At 34.7% G+C, this 17,064-nt stretch overlaps 2 protein-coding genes across 21 annotated transcripts in view; one reads left to right on the top strand and one right to left on the bottom strand.

The window, feature by feature from the left end:
• The first annotated feature begins 3,759 nt into the window (after window positions 1-3,759).
• On the top strand, window positions 3,760-7,502 carry c17h11orf58 (chromosome 17 C11orf58 homolog). 2 transcript variants are annotated; one of them, XM_041275133.1, is made up of 5 exons: window positions 3,760-3,921; window positions 5,056-5,139; window positions 5,924-5,984; window positions 6,287-6,396; window positions 6,891-7,502. In XM_041275133.1, exons 1-5 carry the CDS (start codon window positions 3,865-3,867, stop codon window positions 7,098-7,100), a joined length of 522 nt encoding a protein of 173 aa, XP_041131067.1. In that variant the 5' UTR covers window positions 3,760-3,864; the 3' UTR covers window positions 7,101-7,502. The 2 variants fall into 2 exon arrangements, with proteins under 2 accessions (XP_041131067.1, XP_041131068.1); XM_041275134.1 differs by lacking the exon at window positions 3,760-3,921 and adding an exon at window positions 4,033-4,259.
• Window positions 7,503-10,718: 3,216 nt separating this feature from the next.
• Window positions 10,719-17,064, bottom strand: part of LOC121329758 (pleckstrin homology domain-containing family A member 7-like) — a 117,211-nt gene continuing 110,865 nt past the window's right edge. For 18 of the 19 annotated variants that reach the window (XM_041275518.1, XM_041275517.1, XM_041275515.1 and 15 more), the window contains 5 exons: window positions 16,635-16,796; window positions 15,988-16,121; window positions 15,397-15,539; window positions 12,935-13,039; window positions 10,719-11,400 (listed from right to left, as the gene is read on the bottom strand). In XM_041275518.1, coding sequence (XP_041131452.1) covers window positions 12,942-13,039; window positions 15,397-15,539; window positions 15,988-16,121; window positions 16,635-16,796 — 537 coding nt within the window. In that variant the 3' untranslated portion in view covers window positions 10,719-11,400; window positions 12,935-12,941. The remainder of the gene's footprint in view (window positions 11,401-12,934; window positions 13,040-15,396; window positions 15,540-15,987; window positions 16,122-16,634; window positions 16,797-17,064) is intronic. The other variant, XM_041275519.1, reaches the window with a different exon arrangement.

The following is a 17,064-nucleotide window of genomic DNA, read 5'->3' on the forward strand; positions in this document are numbered from 1 at the left end:
AGTATTTTCTAGTGCATCTGAGTCACCCTTAGCTGATGTTTTACACACTGCTTACTTCTAAGAGATAAACCAGGTTCACACACTACGCACCTTCTTACCTTAAAAGCCCAGTCGTTACGATCAATCTACTTTATTTGTAAAGTTTAGTGCCCATGTGCATAACTGGAAGACCCTCAGTCCAAAAGCAAATAAAAACGGGCCAGTTCGGGCCATCTAATAGAAAAAAATAACTAAATATGAGGTTAACTTATGTTTATTGGTTATAGTTGAAAACAAAAACTGTATGATTCATGCATGGTGTGTGATGGAAATGTGCCAGCCATGATGCCTGAACATTTACTAATCAACAATACAGTGAACTAAAACCAGGCCACCTACATGTTCCTTTGAGCCAGAGCTATTAAAAACCTAGACACATCATATTTGAGTATATATCTGAACAATTACAATACCTATCAATTTTTTTTTTTTTTTTTTTTTACAGAACCTACCTATAACTTGGATGCATACAAGACAAACCATATGCATCTCACAGATGATGAAGTTTCCAAATTTCCTCTGTTCTTTCGTCACTTTTAATGATTTAAACTTTGGCAGAACTACAACCATAATATTCCTAAACTCAGGTTTAAGGGGACTTTGTAAGACTGTATTTTTTTTTTTATTGACTCTAGTAATGTTCGCAAGTGGCTTGATAAACGTGCCCTAGCGGGGAAACACCAGCTGGAGTATTATGGGGTTAAAAAGGGACAGTATTAAGATCAGCCACTGTTTATATAATTAAAATAGACCCCTATGTCCCAACTCCAAATACAAATTGTCAGCAAGTCAATTCAAAATTATTGTGAGATGAAAACAAAAATGAATGAAGCTGACAGAATTGAAAGCAATAAGAAATAATTTACACTCTCTGAATTGACATAATAAATGTTTCATCGGTTTACTATCCCATGCTACTGTATATGTTCTTGATCCTCGTGTATTACTGTTGCTGCACTCATGAATGTCTGATATGTTTAATAAAGTCACCAGCATATTTTACTTTTGGAGAAGTTTCTAAGCAAACCTGAGGAAGTGCAAATTCTTTTTTTTTTTTTTTTTTTTTTTTTTTTTAAATTATGAGGTTAATTTTTTCTGAGGCCAGTAGAAAAATGTATACCAGTACAGTGATCTCCCCACCCCCCTGAACAGTGAGTTTGTTAAATAACTGTAAAGGAAAACATTGATTAAATACACCCAGTGTTTTACCTTGGAACTTTTGATTGTTTGAAGTTGTAGATGATAAAGAAGGGCTAGAATGAGGTACACCAAAATACATTCAAGTCTTAACTTGCTCCATTTTTAAATATATTTGGTATTCAACTCAGTTCTACTACGTATCACAGTTTTGTTTTTTGTTTTTTTTAGCAGCAGCAGTAGACGTCTTAATATACAGGAATATTAAGGTTGTGGTATTTTGTTTCTAATCTTTGGGGACCATTGTATGAACTTACACACAAAGTACCCTCTCAAATTCACAGACCCACACCCACCCTCTGGTAATTACAGTATATCCTCTGACTAGACTGATGCTGCAGGGTGTGTGTGAAAGCCTGTTGGCCTCGGGACAAATACGCACATATTTTCAAGTATTTGAACGGTCAGAAAAAAAAAAATGTTAGAACAGTTTACTTGTTCATGTGTAAAAGGGCCTACTATATTGTGAGCAGATGTTTAATTACAGTTATTTTCTTTTCTACAATGATGTTGTTGAAGTTACCAAATTTATATCAGCAGCAAGGCCGTATAAGTGCTTTTCTATGGTATTATAACCCCATATTGCTGCAAGTTTGAACAGAACGGCTCGTGGCAGATGGGATTTAAAGACTGCTTTCAGATAAAACATGTACAGAAAGTCTGTGTACTACTAGAGAATGCAGCACACAGATACCAAGGAATTTCATTTTCGTATGAAACTGAATGTGACTGTGGGACACTGCAGCACCAGACACAAACTTTCAAATAAATATCAAAACATCAAAATGATGATGAGTTTAAAGCAAATATACCTCCTTCCTTGTTTTGCATTCATTCTTATATTACACGACTGTAACTATCATCTTTAAAAATGCAATCCCATTTGCAAATAGAATACTTAACACATGTCCCTCATTTCCCGATTCCAAGACGAATATTTGGTATAATGAAGAAAAAAAAAGGTGCTGTCCAAGGTTAACAGTGTGCAGCAAGCTAAATATAAAATTTTATCCAGAAACTGTGCCAACACTTACTTGTAAGATTAAAAATTAAAGTTACAAGTCTCCTACTGTCAACGACTGACAGCCAAGCAGTATCAGACATGGTTTAGCTGTGGGGTACTCTTTGCTTGGGACCACAGTTAGAGCAGTATCCACTATAGTGACAGGAACCATTGTTCAGTTGAGTGTGCTTTGAATGTCTACTTTGTGAATAATAAAGATCATTTGTGACTTTAAAAGAACAGCAGCCATGAATGAGAGGTTTAAAGGCTTGATTCAGTAACTTGTTTTTTTTAATAGCTCCAGAACAATCATGCAGTGTATAACGTGACCCTCAATATGTTTTAGTAGGTAGGACCATTGCAATACAGTATGCTATGGCCCTGAACTTAAAACCCTACTGTATGCCGGTCAATCATACCCATTCAACCCCAACACATGGACTTTAGTCAGCTTCTCAACATGGTGCTCCTGTGAATGAAAAAACATTAATTGAATAAATCAATATTGTACATAGATGCAATTTAAAATACACCTCCCATCTTCATCTATTTTTTTTTTATTTTTTATTTTACCTTAACCCTCTTCCCCTTTCATACACACTTTCACCTTGCAGGGCAAACAATGTTACCTTCCATGTATAAAAATGTTGAAAGCCATTTATTTTAGTTAAACAATGCATGCCTATGTTTTGATGGTACACACAGCACTGGCAGGTGACAGTATTATAAATATAGTTTTAACCCAATTTATAAATATGTTTTATTTACTTTTTTTATTTTATTTTCCAGACTGACTTACGGTTTGAGTTGATCAACCTATCACATCATAATATCCCACACTATAGTAAAACCATAGCAACGTGTAATAAAGCACTGTGAAAGCATTGTAAAGCCCAGAGAGACATAGTAATGCATATTAACAACATGACAAACCATGGTTAAGTATGGTAACTGCGGAGTATATCCATGGGAAAACCTTAGGAAAATTACAAATTATAGGCAAACTTGCTGTGGTATATTTGTATAAGGGAAGCCGCAGCTGGGTTCACTTACACTAGAACATTTTACTGCACTGGGAAATCATTCTGGATTGCATTGCATCAGGTAGTGATGTATTTCTAATATGAATCCTCAGTGCTGTAAAATTCTCTAAATAAATCCTGGTGTGACTTGTTGGCTTTTTCAGTACTTTTGCCTAAAATTCGATTCCATACCTGCACGTGCTTCGCATCAGCATTTAATAAATACCCACTTTAGACACGATTTAAGCACATTGCTTTGCTAATTATCTTTTACTAATGTATATATTTATTAGACTGTTTTATACTTACATACAAAAGTACTGTAGGTAGCGAATATGGTCTTTGAAGTCGCATCAAACGACCACGAACTAACCAATCTAACAGCACAAGCCATAGTGTTGTGGATCGTTAATGCGCACAGATTTCTGGGATAAGAAGTCTTTATTATGAAATAAGACCCGCTTCTGACGAGAGGTAAGAAACTACGACTCCCAGGGATCATTGCTGCAACTGAGCTACTGACCTATATGTGAGAAAGAACGATTCAAACGAAAATATTCTTGGAATTACAAAAAAAGAGGTGCTTGCATCAAGGGTTATATAATGAGCTCAACTGAGGATCGACAGCACGGGATAAAAAGACCAGCGTCACCAAACGAAGTATATAGATATATTTTATTCTAAACAGATGTATGGTTTATTGATGTTCCCAAAAAAGTAAAAGGCCTTTGGTTACAACAACAGTTGGCTGAGTGAGTGCACATCATTGCGGTCTGTATTGTGCTGTGTAGTTTTCACACGGGATTGATAAGTTAATTTATTTTAAGTAAACACCAGTGTAAAAAGTCAACAGCAAACAAAAGTACTCTTACTACAATATCTGACTACAAATGGGGGCTGTGTGTTCTAAAATACATAAAGTAATGTTATTACTAGGTAGCTATTTTTAAATGTTAACAATGGAGTGGGGAAGAGATGAACACGACAACATGTTACAGGTTTGTGACAAATAGTAGAAAGTATCTTATACTTTAGAGATAGTCTGCATTATGTTATGTGGTTACAAATGTTGAGTGTCGGTAGCTTGCCATATCATTTGCCTGTTGTTAAAATTTAAACCAGGGTGACGAATTCCTACCGTATTGATAAACAGAACATATGTCATTATTCACATGCAATATACGCACAAAGTGAAAACGTGCAGAGGAACAGGGAAACTCCTGTTGTGTATTTATAGTGCATGCCTTGTGTACTGTAGGGTTTAAAAATAAAACTGGGAAGTCCAACAGCGTTTTTAGAAATAACAATCGCGCTAAGATCGCAAAACAGCTACCTTAAATTCACACTAGGAATGGTGTGTTAATATAACTCCCTTAACACAGTAAAAAGGCCTTGTAAAGCAACTAAGAAAAAAAAAAGTCATTTGTACTGGTCTGTTGCTTTTAAAAAACCAATACAGAATAATCTTCCTGCATGAGATTTGTCATTGAAACTTAAGCTGATATTAAGAGACTGCTGATCTGCATGTATAAGAAGGAACAACTGTTTATAGCTTACAACACAATTTAACGTCTTGTGTTTAGGTTCTTAAGTTAAAGAGTCAGAACTGTGGGCAACATATGCTTGTTTCCCCAAAACGGATTAAGTTTTTTTTTACACACACCAGTTCGCCAGATGGCTTTTACAGCACTGTACATTTTACAATTGTCAGAGTTTTTCAATCCCTACACCGATTTACATGAATGTAACCTAAACTTTAAGACAGTGATCCAGTAAAATTTTCTTGTATTGCAGCTGGGATCCAGTAGCTGGGAGGCTGCAGATTTGGGTGATAACGAGCGGAAGCAGAAGTTTTTGAGACTTATGGGAGCAGGAAAGGTAAGCTTGCACTTGCCTGTAGACAAAATGTTTGGGTGTAGTTTCAGCAGTGTACCCTGAAGCTGGTGTTCAGGGTACACATATAAGTGCTGTCTTCAAAACTGTAACAGATGCACAAATAAGGAAGGGTAAATAAATGTTGCGCCTTAATAAAGGTGCTCATTAATGTTTAAATTCAACATTGGCACACAAAGCCTTTAATGGGGTTTACTTAATGCTGTATTGAGCAATAGGTTTCTGGTCTCTAACTGTAAGGCCAGGGGTATCAATTCCATTATACACAACACATGTACCAAAACTACTGCAATTCCAAATCTACACGTTCCTACCGACTCAAGTGGACAAACTTCTGGGGAGGTGTTTCCTCTGATTGTGGTTGATGATGTACAAACCACAGGCAATGGAGAAATTACCCTATTTGCGGCATCCCAGAAAACAAAAAATAAAAAAATGCAGTTCATGGCAAACAATAATCTAATCTAAGCATAAATAACAACAAATCTACAATAACAACACAGTTAATTCAGTTTATCTATTGTGCACTAAATACAGACACAGTTCAGATCAGTAAAACAAGCCCTTTTGTGTAACAGATTGTAAACACAAGGCAGGGGATATGATTGGTCTATGTGGTCTGCTGCCTACCCATTACCTTGTTGTACTGTAGTATAATAACCATGCATTTCCATTACTTTGTATGCTAAGATTAGGAGTTGGATTTGTTGGCTGTTTGTTTTACCAATCAGGTGTCTGTATTTTGTTTGTTAATTTTATATTTGTTTAGAAAGAGCACACGGGGCGTATTGTTATAGGAGACCACAAGTCAACGTCCCATTTCAGGACAGGTGAGACATTGTCTGTATGCATTTTAAAGACATGTGCAATTTAAGATTGAAAGCGTAACTGTACTGTACATTGAGATTATTTACCAAAAAAAAAAAAAATGCATCGTAAAAATTAAGTGATGCTGCATTTTTTACTTTCCACAGTATCTGATAGTTAAAATTAATTTTGGTGGAATACATAAAATATAGCGCCCCTAGTAGTAGTGAATATGAAGACAGTTACATTTTGTTGCAAGTTTATAATAAGTCAAGTACACAAGTGTAAATTAAAGCAAATTATAACTATAGTTTTGTTTTTCCAGGGGAAGAGAATAAGAGGATGAATAGTGAACTTGAGGACTTGTATCTGCAAGGCTTGGACAGCAAATTGTCTGGAAGAGATAGGCGACACTGTGGCTTGGGCTTCAGTGAGGTACGGTACATAATGTCTGTATTAGCAGCCATACCAGCTTTCTTATTTCCTTATAACCATAATAGGGATTATTCTGTGCTGAAATGCAAGTTATGTGGTGGATTATCTACTGTAGAACATCCTATACACCAAAACAGTTTAACTTCAACTACAAAAGATTACAAGCTAAGTGTGCATCCAGTTAAAGTACATGTAAAGTATATGTTGATTATTAGTATTTTTTTATTTGATATCTCAGCATTCTGTAGAAATACAGACTCCATGGTACAATTTCTATCTGATAAAAAAAGTAATTGGTTGAGTTTTATTTTCACTGAAATGGTCATGTTTCTAATTAATATGGAAATAACTTGACAAAACATTCACCTAAAGCGTGTAAGATGGAATTCTATTGCTATTAATTCTAACCTTTGTAATTGTGAACAAATATAATGTATAAGTCTTGAAAAAAATATTTTCACCTTTCTAATCAAAAGACTTTCTCCTTGTTTTAGCCCGACTCGCCTGAACAGAAACCAAGCATGGCTGAAGCAGACCCAGAAAAACAGGATAGTCCAAAGGATTCTAAAAATAAACCAGAATCAAAGGAAGAGACTTCTTCAAAACAAGAGGAGCCCAGTCAACAGCATCAAGCAGACTGTCCAGACAGCCAACACAAGGACAAGAAGAACAGCTTTAAAACTGCCTTTGTGAAGTCTTTGTAACAGATAACAGAAATGCATGCTTGTATGTTTTTAATTTGTTATACCACTTTATACTGTATATATGATGGTATGTACAGCCATTTAATTTGCATTTCCAGTGTTAGAAATTCAGTTTCATTCATAAGATGCCCTGGTACCAAAATGTTAAGTATTTCCTTCAGTCACTTTATAAGAGGACGAGTCCTGTGCCTTGATCTATGCTGGAATGGATATTAAATGCTTTTAACTGCTTTCGGAAACAAGCAAACATTTTTGTAAAGGTTTAGTGCGCATGGTGCACATTACACTTTAAAGAACCAAATGGAGCATGGCCCTGTTTAACAATGTCTTTGAAGTCCAGAGTTAAGAATAACAGATGTATATGAATTACTAGCCAAATATCAATAAATGGAAATACATCAAGTGTCTGTGGATGGTTTTCAGTGACTATCATGTATTGGTCTAAATGCAAAATAGGATTTTTAGCTGATGCTATTTATTATCCAGAATTGGCTATATAGGGTAAAAAAGCAGGCTCAGGTACCACTGTATCAGCTTGCCATGTTTTAACATTCCCCAGTATAAACTGCTGTTCAGCATGAAGAAGCACTGGTTTGATTATTAGGAATCCCCTCAGTCTTTCAGGCAAAATCCACATTGATTATTTATCCAAACAGAAGTTCTTTCGGCAAAGACAAGAGTGCTTAATTTTGTTATTGTCTAGCAGGTTTAACAAAAGCCTGTGCAATGTTAATACTTGTGGGACATAGGATCGTATAAAGTTATGCAGTTTTAGAGTTTGTTAAAAGGAGCAATATACTGTAGCATACTTTATCATTAAATATCAAGAATGCACTACCCACACTTGCTTACAATTAGTTTACATGGTGAAAAGCAGCAAGGTGAATTTAACCCAAACATTGTTTAATTTGGGATTGGGTAGGTTTTTATATTATATTTGTGTATATGTTCTATAAAGAGATTCTTTTTTTTATTAATAAATTGTGTTGAAGCTCTGGAACTTAAACCTATCCACCTCTCCAAACATAGAACTGATCATCACTTTGGAGCAAAATTAATTTTGATTCTACCCTGACTTGCTTAACACACTCTTGAACAGTGCCCTTTCCTTAGCACAGAATGCCGTTGCCTTTTTTGTGTTTTCCACAGGCAACCTGTCCTCAAAAATCTTATCCAGTTTGCACTGTACTGCAGTAGTGGTCATCTAAGAAAAACGGAATTTAACATGTTAGAGTACTTTCTTCAGGTAATTCCTCATATGATGGGTATTATTGCTTTTCTATGCCTATTTTGAACTGTATTTTCTTTCTTGCCATTTGTAGGAATATGCATTTACCTTCTAGTGACTTCAGGTTGCAGGATTTCATCTCTGCATTGGGCACAAATCATATTTCGTTTCCAGCTACTTACGATCACATTTGACAATTGAAATACACTTAACCTCTCTACTTGACACAGGATCATCCACAGTGTGGGTATGTATGAGAGTGAGCCCAAAGCTAGTGTAAAGCTGGTGGAAGCATTTTTTGATTTACAATACACTGCTACATCAAAGTGTTTGCTGATTTGTTACTGCCGTTTTAACTTACTATTGACATTAATCTGATGCTGTCACTGTATGCTGTAAGAAGACTAAATCTATCACTCCATATTATTGAAAATGAAAGTAGATGAATGAATGGAAGATAAATAACATAAGTGCTGTATTGTGTGTGTAATTTAAAAACAAGAACTGCATCCAAGGGGGGAGGAAGTACAAGATATATAGATAGCGTTTTTCAAGACCACAAACAGTTCATTTAAATCATTTTTTGGTCAAATTCTCCTTGTTGCAGGAATTCGTTTTTTTTTTTTTTTTTTTTTTTTGTGGGCCCTGTTTTTCACTGTGTTGTAATTACACCTGTTTCATATTGTTCTTACCCTTTTAAATTATGTCTATGTTTATAATGCATGTTCCATACATTCGGATACATATTGGCTAGTCTCAGACAGTTCAACGTAATTTAATGTGAATCTCATTTTAAATGGGTTACTGTGTAGTGTGATGAAGAACCGCATCAGATCAAAGGGAAGAAAAAATACTTTTTTTTTTGTCTCAGCCAAATGGTCTTAATGTGTCTCTTCAATCCTATCGCTGTAGGTACTATGCATGGTGTGCATCTAGAGTAAAAGATTCATATTAATCAGCACTACACACCACATTGCCAAATACTGTTCTGGATTCTATTAAAAATGCCCTTTAAAATCCACAACCTTTGAACTAGAGCAATGTCTCAAGAAGTTTTCACTGAAAGTTCATCTCTGCTGGTCAGAGTCAGCTAAAGTTAGAATCCCTTTTCAAATAATAGAATAAAATGTAAAAAGAGGTCAAAGCAATCAATAACACTGTTCAAACAGAATGCCAGGCGCTGTGATGTATGTACATTTTGTACTTTTCCTTTGTACTCTGCTACTATGAAGAAAAGGTTGCTTTTCTAGTCTAGAAAAAAAAAATATATATATTTTTTTTATAAAGTGCAACCTAGTTAACCAACATAAATGTTTAGTGAAATAAGTCCCTTTCAATGAGTTCTTCTTGAAGTCTGTTTGTTCTTAAAACTATAGTCTATGTACAGACTGTCTGTACAGTAGTTGTTCCACCCCGTGCAAAAACAGAAATTTTGGTTTAAACAAAAATACTGACTGGATTCTACATGAAAATTACCAAAACCTGTCATATTTCAATTTTACCAAAAAAAAAAAAAAAGTTGCTAAAACTGCTCTCCCTTCTCAAACAACTATTTTGGCTTTATATTTATTCCTTGAAAACTAAAGTACTTATACATTCAAAAACAGCTATTTTATACTATACAGAAGTGTAATTAAATACCTAAAGGGTAATGGCCCAGCAAGAGGTAGCTTTTCTGCAACCCTGCCCCAGGTATAGACAGTTCCTGAACAATTTGCTATTATAAATGTATTTGTTGTTAAATCAATCCTCATTTTGTAGTTAAATAAATTCTCTAAAATCAATTCACTTGCTTTTAACTGTCAATTTTCTCTGACATATAAACCATATTAATGTACTGTGTAACACTATGATTTTTTTATTTTATTTTATTTTTTAATAATTTAAATCTGGATGGACCTATGTAATGGATTATAGTTTAGAACATACAAGCAAAGACCGTTTCATTACGTTTAGCATTCTGTGTAGGGTGAGACTCTTTACCTTTATGGCCGTTACTTCTAGGACATCCATTTCCAACTAATCAGCATCAAGTTGAAAGAATTGAAGGTAATTCCATGTAATGCTTTTAAAAAGTCAAGGTACCGCTATAGAAAGGGCCTTCGTGATTTGTTTCTTCTTTAATTTGTGATAATATAAAGGGCATGCACAGTAGCTTTCTCAGAACCTTAACATACAAGTTCCTATTATTATTACAACAACAACAATTTCAATCATTTGAAAAATTATATTGTTTGATTTAACACAGCATACACTTTAAGAAAGGGTTACTGTATAAGAATCTTTCACTCTTTAAGTTTCACACAAAAATAATAATAAATAATTAATTGGGCAAAAAAAAAATCACTTCATCTGGTTAATATTTTTTATATTTACAATTCATTCCCCCCCCCCCGAAATATTCAGATAAAATGTGTTTTTTCTATGCTGAGTTTCCAAGCAAAAAAATAAAATCCATTTGGCAAACTATTATGAAGTCTATAATGGCAGTGCTGGATTAGATAATAAATATTTTTTTAATTGATTTGGTGTAAGAATATAATTGAGTTTTAGACAAAAATACAATCAGCAATTTGATGAAAATCATTGAGGACCTTGTATACAATCCTTTTTAAAATGACTTTTTAGTCATTTTAACATCGTAACATACATTTAAAAACACAAACCTACCCTTGTATTCATAAAACACTGCAAACATTGTGAAACTTTTTTTTTTTGTAAAAACCACACACATTCTGATCTTTAATCTCATTACTCTACAGTTTGTATTAAAAGTGCAATAGCATGTATAAAAAGGTTACTCTGGTACAGTATTAACATTGTGTTAGACACTTCCACAGTTAATATTCACATCAGCATTCACTGCAAAGATTGAGTTATTTTACAAAATAAATCCCTTTTAATATTTTCATTAAACAAATGTGCAGTTTAAAATAGTTTTAGCTCCAAACACTAAGCTTTCACAATCTAATCTAAACATGAACAAGCTCTTCCTCTTCCATGCTGCTTCTTTGTTCTTAGTATCCCACATCAGCGTTTCCTCAGCACCTTAATGTTCAGCTGTGGCTTTGGCTAAATTATAGGGGAAAAATACATCAGAAATGTGTTCATTAAGTATATTTTCAAAAGCTTATAAAATAATGCATTTTCTACCGATCTAGAAATTCTGCATACACAAAAAAATAAACAGATGAAAAAGATTTGAGATATGCAAAACCATAGAAAAAGATATGTAATACTTGGATATTGAACTTTCCTTTTTATGGTATATGACGTACATGTATTCCCTTTTTTGACACATCTCAATTTTCTACAGGACCAAATGGATTCATATTACCAGCATGAGATAAAAAGTCTGAATGAAAAGTTTAGCACCAAGTTACAAAACCAGTACTCTCAACAGAAAAAAAAAATGTGTAGTGCATTTTACAGTGGAGAAATGTACACATCTTTTTCATTAAAAACCAAACATTTTACTTAATATTCTGTTTAAGAAAAACCAGCAAGGCAGTGTTTAATGCCAATACTATGCAAGCAATAAACAAAAGCATCTGGACGACGAACCACAAGTGCTCTCCAAGCATTTCTGAGACAGTCATTTATTTTCTAATTTTAAATAATGTGCTAAGGTACAATGTATACCTCTCTGCAGGTGCAGGTGCATTTATCCACCAGCATATAGACAAAAAAATAAATAAAAAGGAGTCATCTTAGAACCTGATTCATTGCTGACAGCTGAATAGAGAATGTTTTTTTGTCTAAACAATTCCACTGATTCTGTATCGGACCGCGATCCTAGAAGGCTTTGAATGCCTCAAGCAGCAAGACTAAGATTTGACCTGATGTGCAGCTTTTTCTGGATCCGGGTCACTTAGAACTCGGGTTTCAAAGTTATCTTGAGGTTAGAGGGAGGTAGCAGGGTAATTAATATAAATGAGATTGTTAGTGGTGTGGATTTGTTCATATTCATTGTTATATAGAGAAGTGATTAGGCAGCAGGAGGAAGAATTTAAGTAGAAAAAACAAGCTGTGAACCAAAAGATTTTCATCACAAGAAAAGGATTGTTTTGCTAGTGCTTACAGTAGCAAATACATTTTAAAACCCTTTAAAGTGCAAACGAAAAGGCTAATTACAATGCTAAAAATAATTTCACACCCTGTAAATCTGACACTCCATTTCCTTTCACCTCTTATTTCATTTGAAGTATTTAAAGAATGCATCCTACTTACAGACCACAGATGGTAAACAATTCCTATGCATCTGTTAAATCTATTTTGTGTCAAGTTGTGGGAGAAAGGGTATACAGGGGTTTTCTTAATTAAAACTAAATGCAATGTTTGTTGATTTTTCATAATGCGGCAGTATACTTCACCGGCACAGTTAGAAAACCAATTTGCACACAATTCGCACTGTGTGGTTAAGTCAGAGATTTGTAAATGTTACTGTTAATAATAAGATTTAATCATTTGCTTTCATATTCAGGTTTTAAAATTACAATTGTCTAATGAATGTGCCGCTCTGAAGTGCTAAGTGCAAACCTGATGTTAGAACAATTTGCAAAGCTCCAAGCAAATGAACTGTGATAAATAAGCAGTTAGTTCTTACTTTCAAATTAGACAAATCTGTAGTGAAATCCATTGCTTAGGGGGGGATAAGGTGCCTGTGCAACAGAAGGAGAGGGTGCATTGGGTTCATACACCTGCTGTTCAGCTGCAAGGGATCACACACAGGAACAAAGCAACATCGGTTAGTTATGGGAGTTAAACAGACATCCAAAGAGAACGGCTAAACATAACAATTAGGAAATCTATAACTAAATGAATGAGAACCAAAAGACACAACTCTGGCAAGTGACTTTACAACAGCACGGCACACACATGAATATGAACAGAGGCATGAAATATACACCACATTTTAGCACTCACCTGAGCCACACTATAGTTCTCTAATTACAGACATCTGTTACTGTAATTACAAAGAAACCCGAGTAGCTGTTTTCCTACTCAATATTATGTGAATACACTTTAGGAATTGATTTTGTCTTTAAATCAGGTGCTACACAGCCTGTAATACTACTATCTAGTGGCATAAAAAAATGATTGAATATAACAATATAATGCGTACTGTATGAAGGAATATTGCCGCATGTAGAGTTAAACAAGAATAGAAATGTTGATACAAGCCAAACAGAGATGCACACAGTCCTGTAACTCTTAGATAAAAACACAAGTTAAAAAAAATCTTTGGAGTAATAGTGACGGTGTCCAAAGTACAACAAATATAAAACTATTAGGATGTTTCTGGACAAGAGTCCTTCATCAGTTAAAATGCCATAGAGTCCAGTGAGTTGTGTATATTTATATATATATATATATATATATATATATATATATATATATATATATATATATATATACACACACACACACACACACACACATATATATATGTGTGTGTGTGTATATATGTGTATGTGCATACGAGTCATATTCTGTTGCGTCTTTTTTATCATTTTGTAAGACATTAAGAAAGATGACAAGCTTGTCAGAATTTTAGGTTTCTTTTAGTATTACTACATTTTAATCTGACTTTGCAGTTCTAAGACGTGCCTATTATTTTTCAAGCAGGAGACATCAACTTTACCGATATTGAGAATAAAGTACAGGAGACACTGCATTTGGTAAGGATGATGCAGTGGATGTGGTCTGTTTATGGGGTGTCTTGGCATACAGCACATCAAACTTACACTGGCTGAAAGCTTCTCAGCGGTCTAGAATATGTATTCTGAATTAGGGATTCTAACTGCTAAGTTAGAATACTGGTAAATAAATGGCATTATGTTTCTAAACACACAGACATGCTAACATTTTACTATCTGTTAAAGATTAGAAAAAAATAGGAAGTTAAAAGGAGTTGAAGAGGTTTTTTTCATAAAACTCCCCCGTTATGTCTTGTTTCACTTATTTTGTGACTTGATCCTTTTTGTAGATATTATTGTATATGACGGATAGCCTTTTTCCTATCTTTTTTTGGCTTTGTTTAAAATTGTGGTCAGATTGAAACTGACAGTTACAGTCTAAATAATGCTTGGTGCCACTGTACATTGTGATTACAAATACAATATCTACCAAGCAATGATAAAGATCATATACACAGACAGATCACATTATAGTGGTTTGCTAGCTTTAGATATGGGTTTATGCCTGTAATATTTCATTTTCCTCTACTCATAATGGTGCAAATATGAATCCACAATGATTTAAGTAGAATTCAGGAAAACAAAATATAAGAATGAATATTTCAAGTAACAAAATGTGTCAGTGCTGAAGAGAGAGCTGGCCAACGGTTCATGCTCATGCCTTTTTCATGCAAACGAATATTAGGCAATTTTTGTTAGCAGGATTATACAGTATAGCAGGATTATACAGTAAGGCAATAGCAGTTTTCTTCAAGTATTATTGTGAATACTGTAAATGCAAGATCATATTCTGTTTTACCCCCGTTTACCACAATGTATACAAATACACCCTTTCCAGCTATTTTATGAAATGTTCAAATGACATCTAAAAAGATGTTAAAACTAGACTTATTGAGAATTAATCAGGGTCATAGATGAATCCCTAAATAAACTTTTTAAAAGAGACCGCCCTCCTGTCTGACACTGTGTAAATCTTTTTTGTTTTGTTTTAAACAAATACAGAAGTACTACACAGTAAATATGTTTATGTTTATAAAATGTTTTGTTTGAAATAATAAGAGATACCCTTTACTCCAGCATCTATACATTTTCACTCTTACATCTTACCATTCCTTTGCTTAACATTAACTAGAGTCTAAGTGGAGGGGGTACCAGGAAGAGTAATGCTGGTATTAATTGCTTCTTTGTTAAAAAAATAAATAAATATATAAAAATAAGCACACATTTGAGGGAAGCTTTTTACACATACAGCTTTGACCAAAAGTGTTGCGTTCCAGGTGATGCGAAGCTTTTGGCCATAGCTGTAAGTTAGAAATGAAATTGCAGTACCCAACAGAGATGGCTGTGAAGTGCAGACTTGTGGTCTCACCTGCTACCTGCTTGCTTTTCTGGGATGCTTCTGAAGCCAGGGCATAGGACATTGTGATAATACGCTCCTGCTCCTGCAGTGTAGAGTCCAGATCTGTGAAGTCATGTGTATCCAGACTAACTGCTGGCTGCACGTTTTGAACACTGAAAGAGAAAGAAAAGGGTGCTTTAACTGAACAGCAGGAGTTTATATAGCTCAAGCTATATTAAGATTGCTTAAAAACATACAGGGGCTTTGACAACAAGACTTCTCCATAGTGTAGGAAAAGGTTTGTAAACATAAAAATATTTCAGTTACAATATTCAGCTGCTACGGTTGACATACACTACATAAAAATTACATAATAATAATAGGAGGAAATGTTTTATTTCTATAAGGAACTGTTTTCAGTTTGCATCCCAGTGCTTTGATCTTTGCTTTGTGCGGTTCCAATCACTGTCTCCTGTGAGTCATGCGAAAGCATTCAAAAGTAATTCTAAAATTGTATGCAGAATATAGCAATTGTTACAGCTGTAACAAGGTGTGTGAAGATGATGCCACCTGATGATGCTGTTCGTTTCTTGAATATGTTTATCATCCACATGCATTTACCTTGATTTGGCGAGGATGCTTTTGATCCGTTCTACTTTACGATGGCGGGCCTCCATCTCCTGAAGGCTGAGAGGTTCCTCTGGATCCATTTCCACGTATCGCTCTGGAATTAAAACTTTGTCTGGTTTTGATAACTACAAGAAAAACAGAAATGAGTTTATGAACACAGATTTACAAATACTTTTCACACACAAACACAAAAATGCTAAATTTTTTTTTTTTAAAAACCATAGAATGTGAAATATTTCTGCCTCAGCCCGGTAAAGTTATATAGCATCCCTCAAATACAGACAGCCACATTGATATCATATATCTTAATAATGTAAATCCTTTTTTTTTATTATTCTCATTATTTTTATTGTACAAGACGTCTACCTATGTACAGCAGACTTTCACTAAACCACAGACCCCGGGTCAGATTAGTGATTTGTTCTAGGAGTGTTAATAAACATTTTATAGTTCGGATTCAACAGCTGCTATCAGCATGCATTTTTATTCGACAGCGTGGATCGGACTTTAGCTCATTTCAGACTGGTTTGGATGAGAATCTACTGTATATATAAAATGTGTTCCATGCCTATGTGAACACATACGAGTGCCTCAATTTTGAAAATTAATGACTCAGGTTTCAATCAATCATTAATTACCTCTCTGCTGATGTCCAGATCATAATCTTGAGGCTCCAAATCTGCCTCTTTCATTGGCACAGCTTGAACTGTCAGCCAGTCATCAGATTTCTCTTTCCCCTTGTCTTCCCCGCGCAACTCTCGCTCTAGCAACTGTAAATCAAATTCTTGCTCTCGCTTCCACTGATAGCAAAAAAAAACAAAAGACATACATACAGTTCTTTGATACAACTAACTTGCAAAGTGGTCCAAGTGCAAAAATTGTCTTTTTACTAAACGAAATGGTGTTCCAGTATGATCCTCCACTTCGCGTCAAGGCAGACCTACTGTGTCTTTGCAACACTGGGAAAGGCAGATTGGGAAATGACAGGCTTATCTGCAATACTCATATTTGAACTCTGCATTGAAGACACTCACCTTATGCCAATGACCCTCCTATTCATTTCAGGTA

Source organism: Polyodon spathula, chromosome 17, assembly GCF_017654505.1.
Source record: "Polyodon spathula isolate WHYD16114869_AA chromosome 17, ASM1765450v1, whole genome shotgun sequence".
NCBI lineage: Eukaryota > Metazoa > Chordata > Actinopteri > Acipenseriformes > Polyodontidae > Polyodon > Polyodon spathula.

What these genes read in the sequence shown, in the direction of transcription:
- c17h11orf58 (XM_041275133.1), top strand. Translation starts at nt 3,865, where the DNA reads ATGAGCTCAACTGAGGATCGACAGCACGGGATAAAAAGACCAGCGTCA. An exon ending in AACGTCCCATTTCAGGACAG is followed by an intron (nt 5,985 to 6,286) that starts GTGAGACATTGT and finishes TTGTTTTTCCAG; the next exon opens with GGGAAGAGAATAAGAGGATG. An exon ending in GTGGCTTGGGCTTCAGTGAG is followed by an intron (nt 6,397 to 6,890) that starts GTACGGTACATA and finishes TCCTTGTTTTAG; the next exon opens with CCCGACTCGCCTGAACAGAA.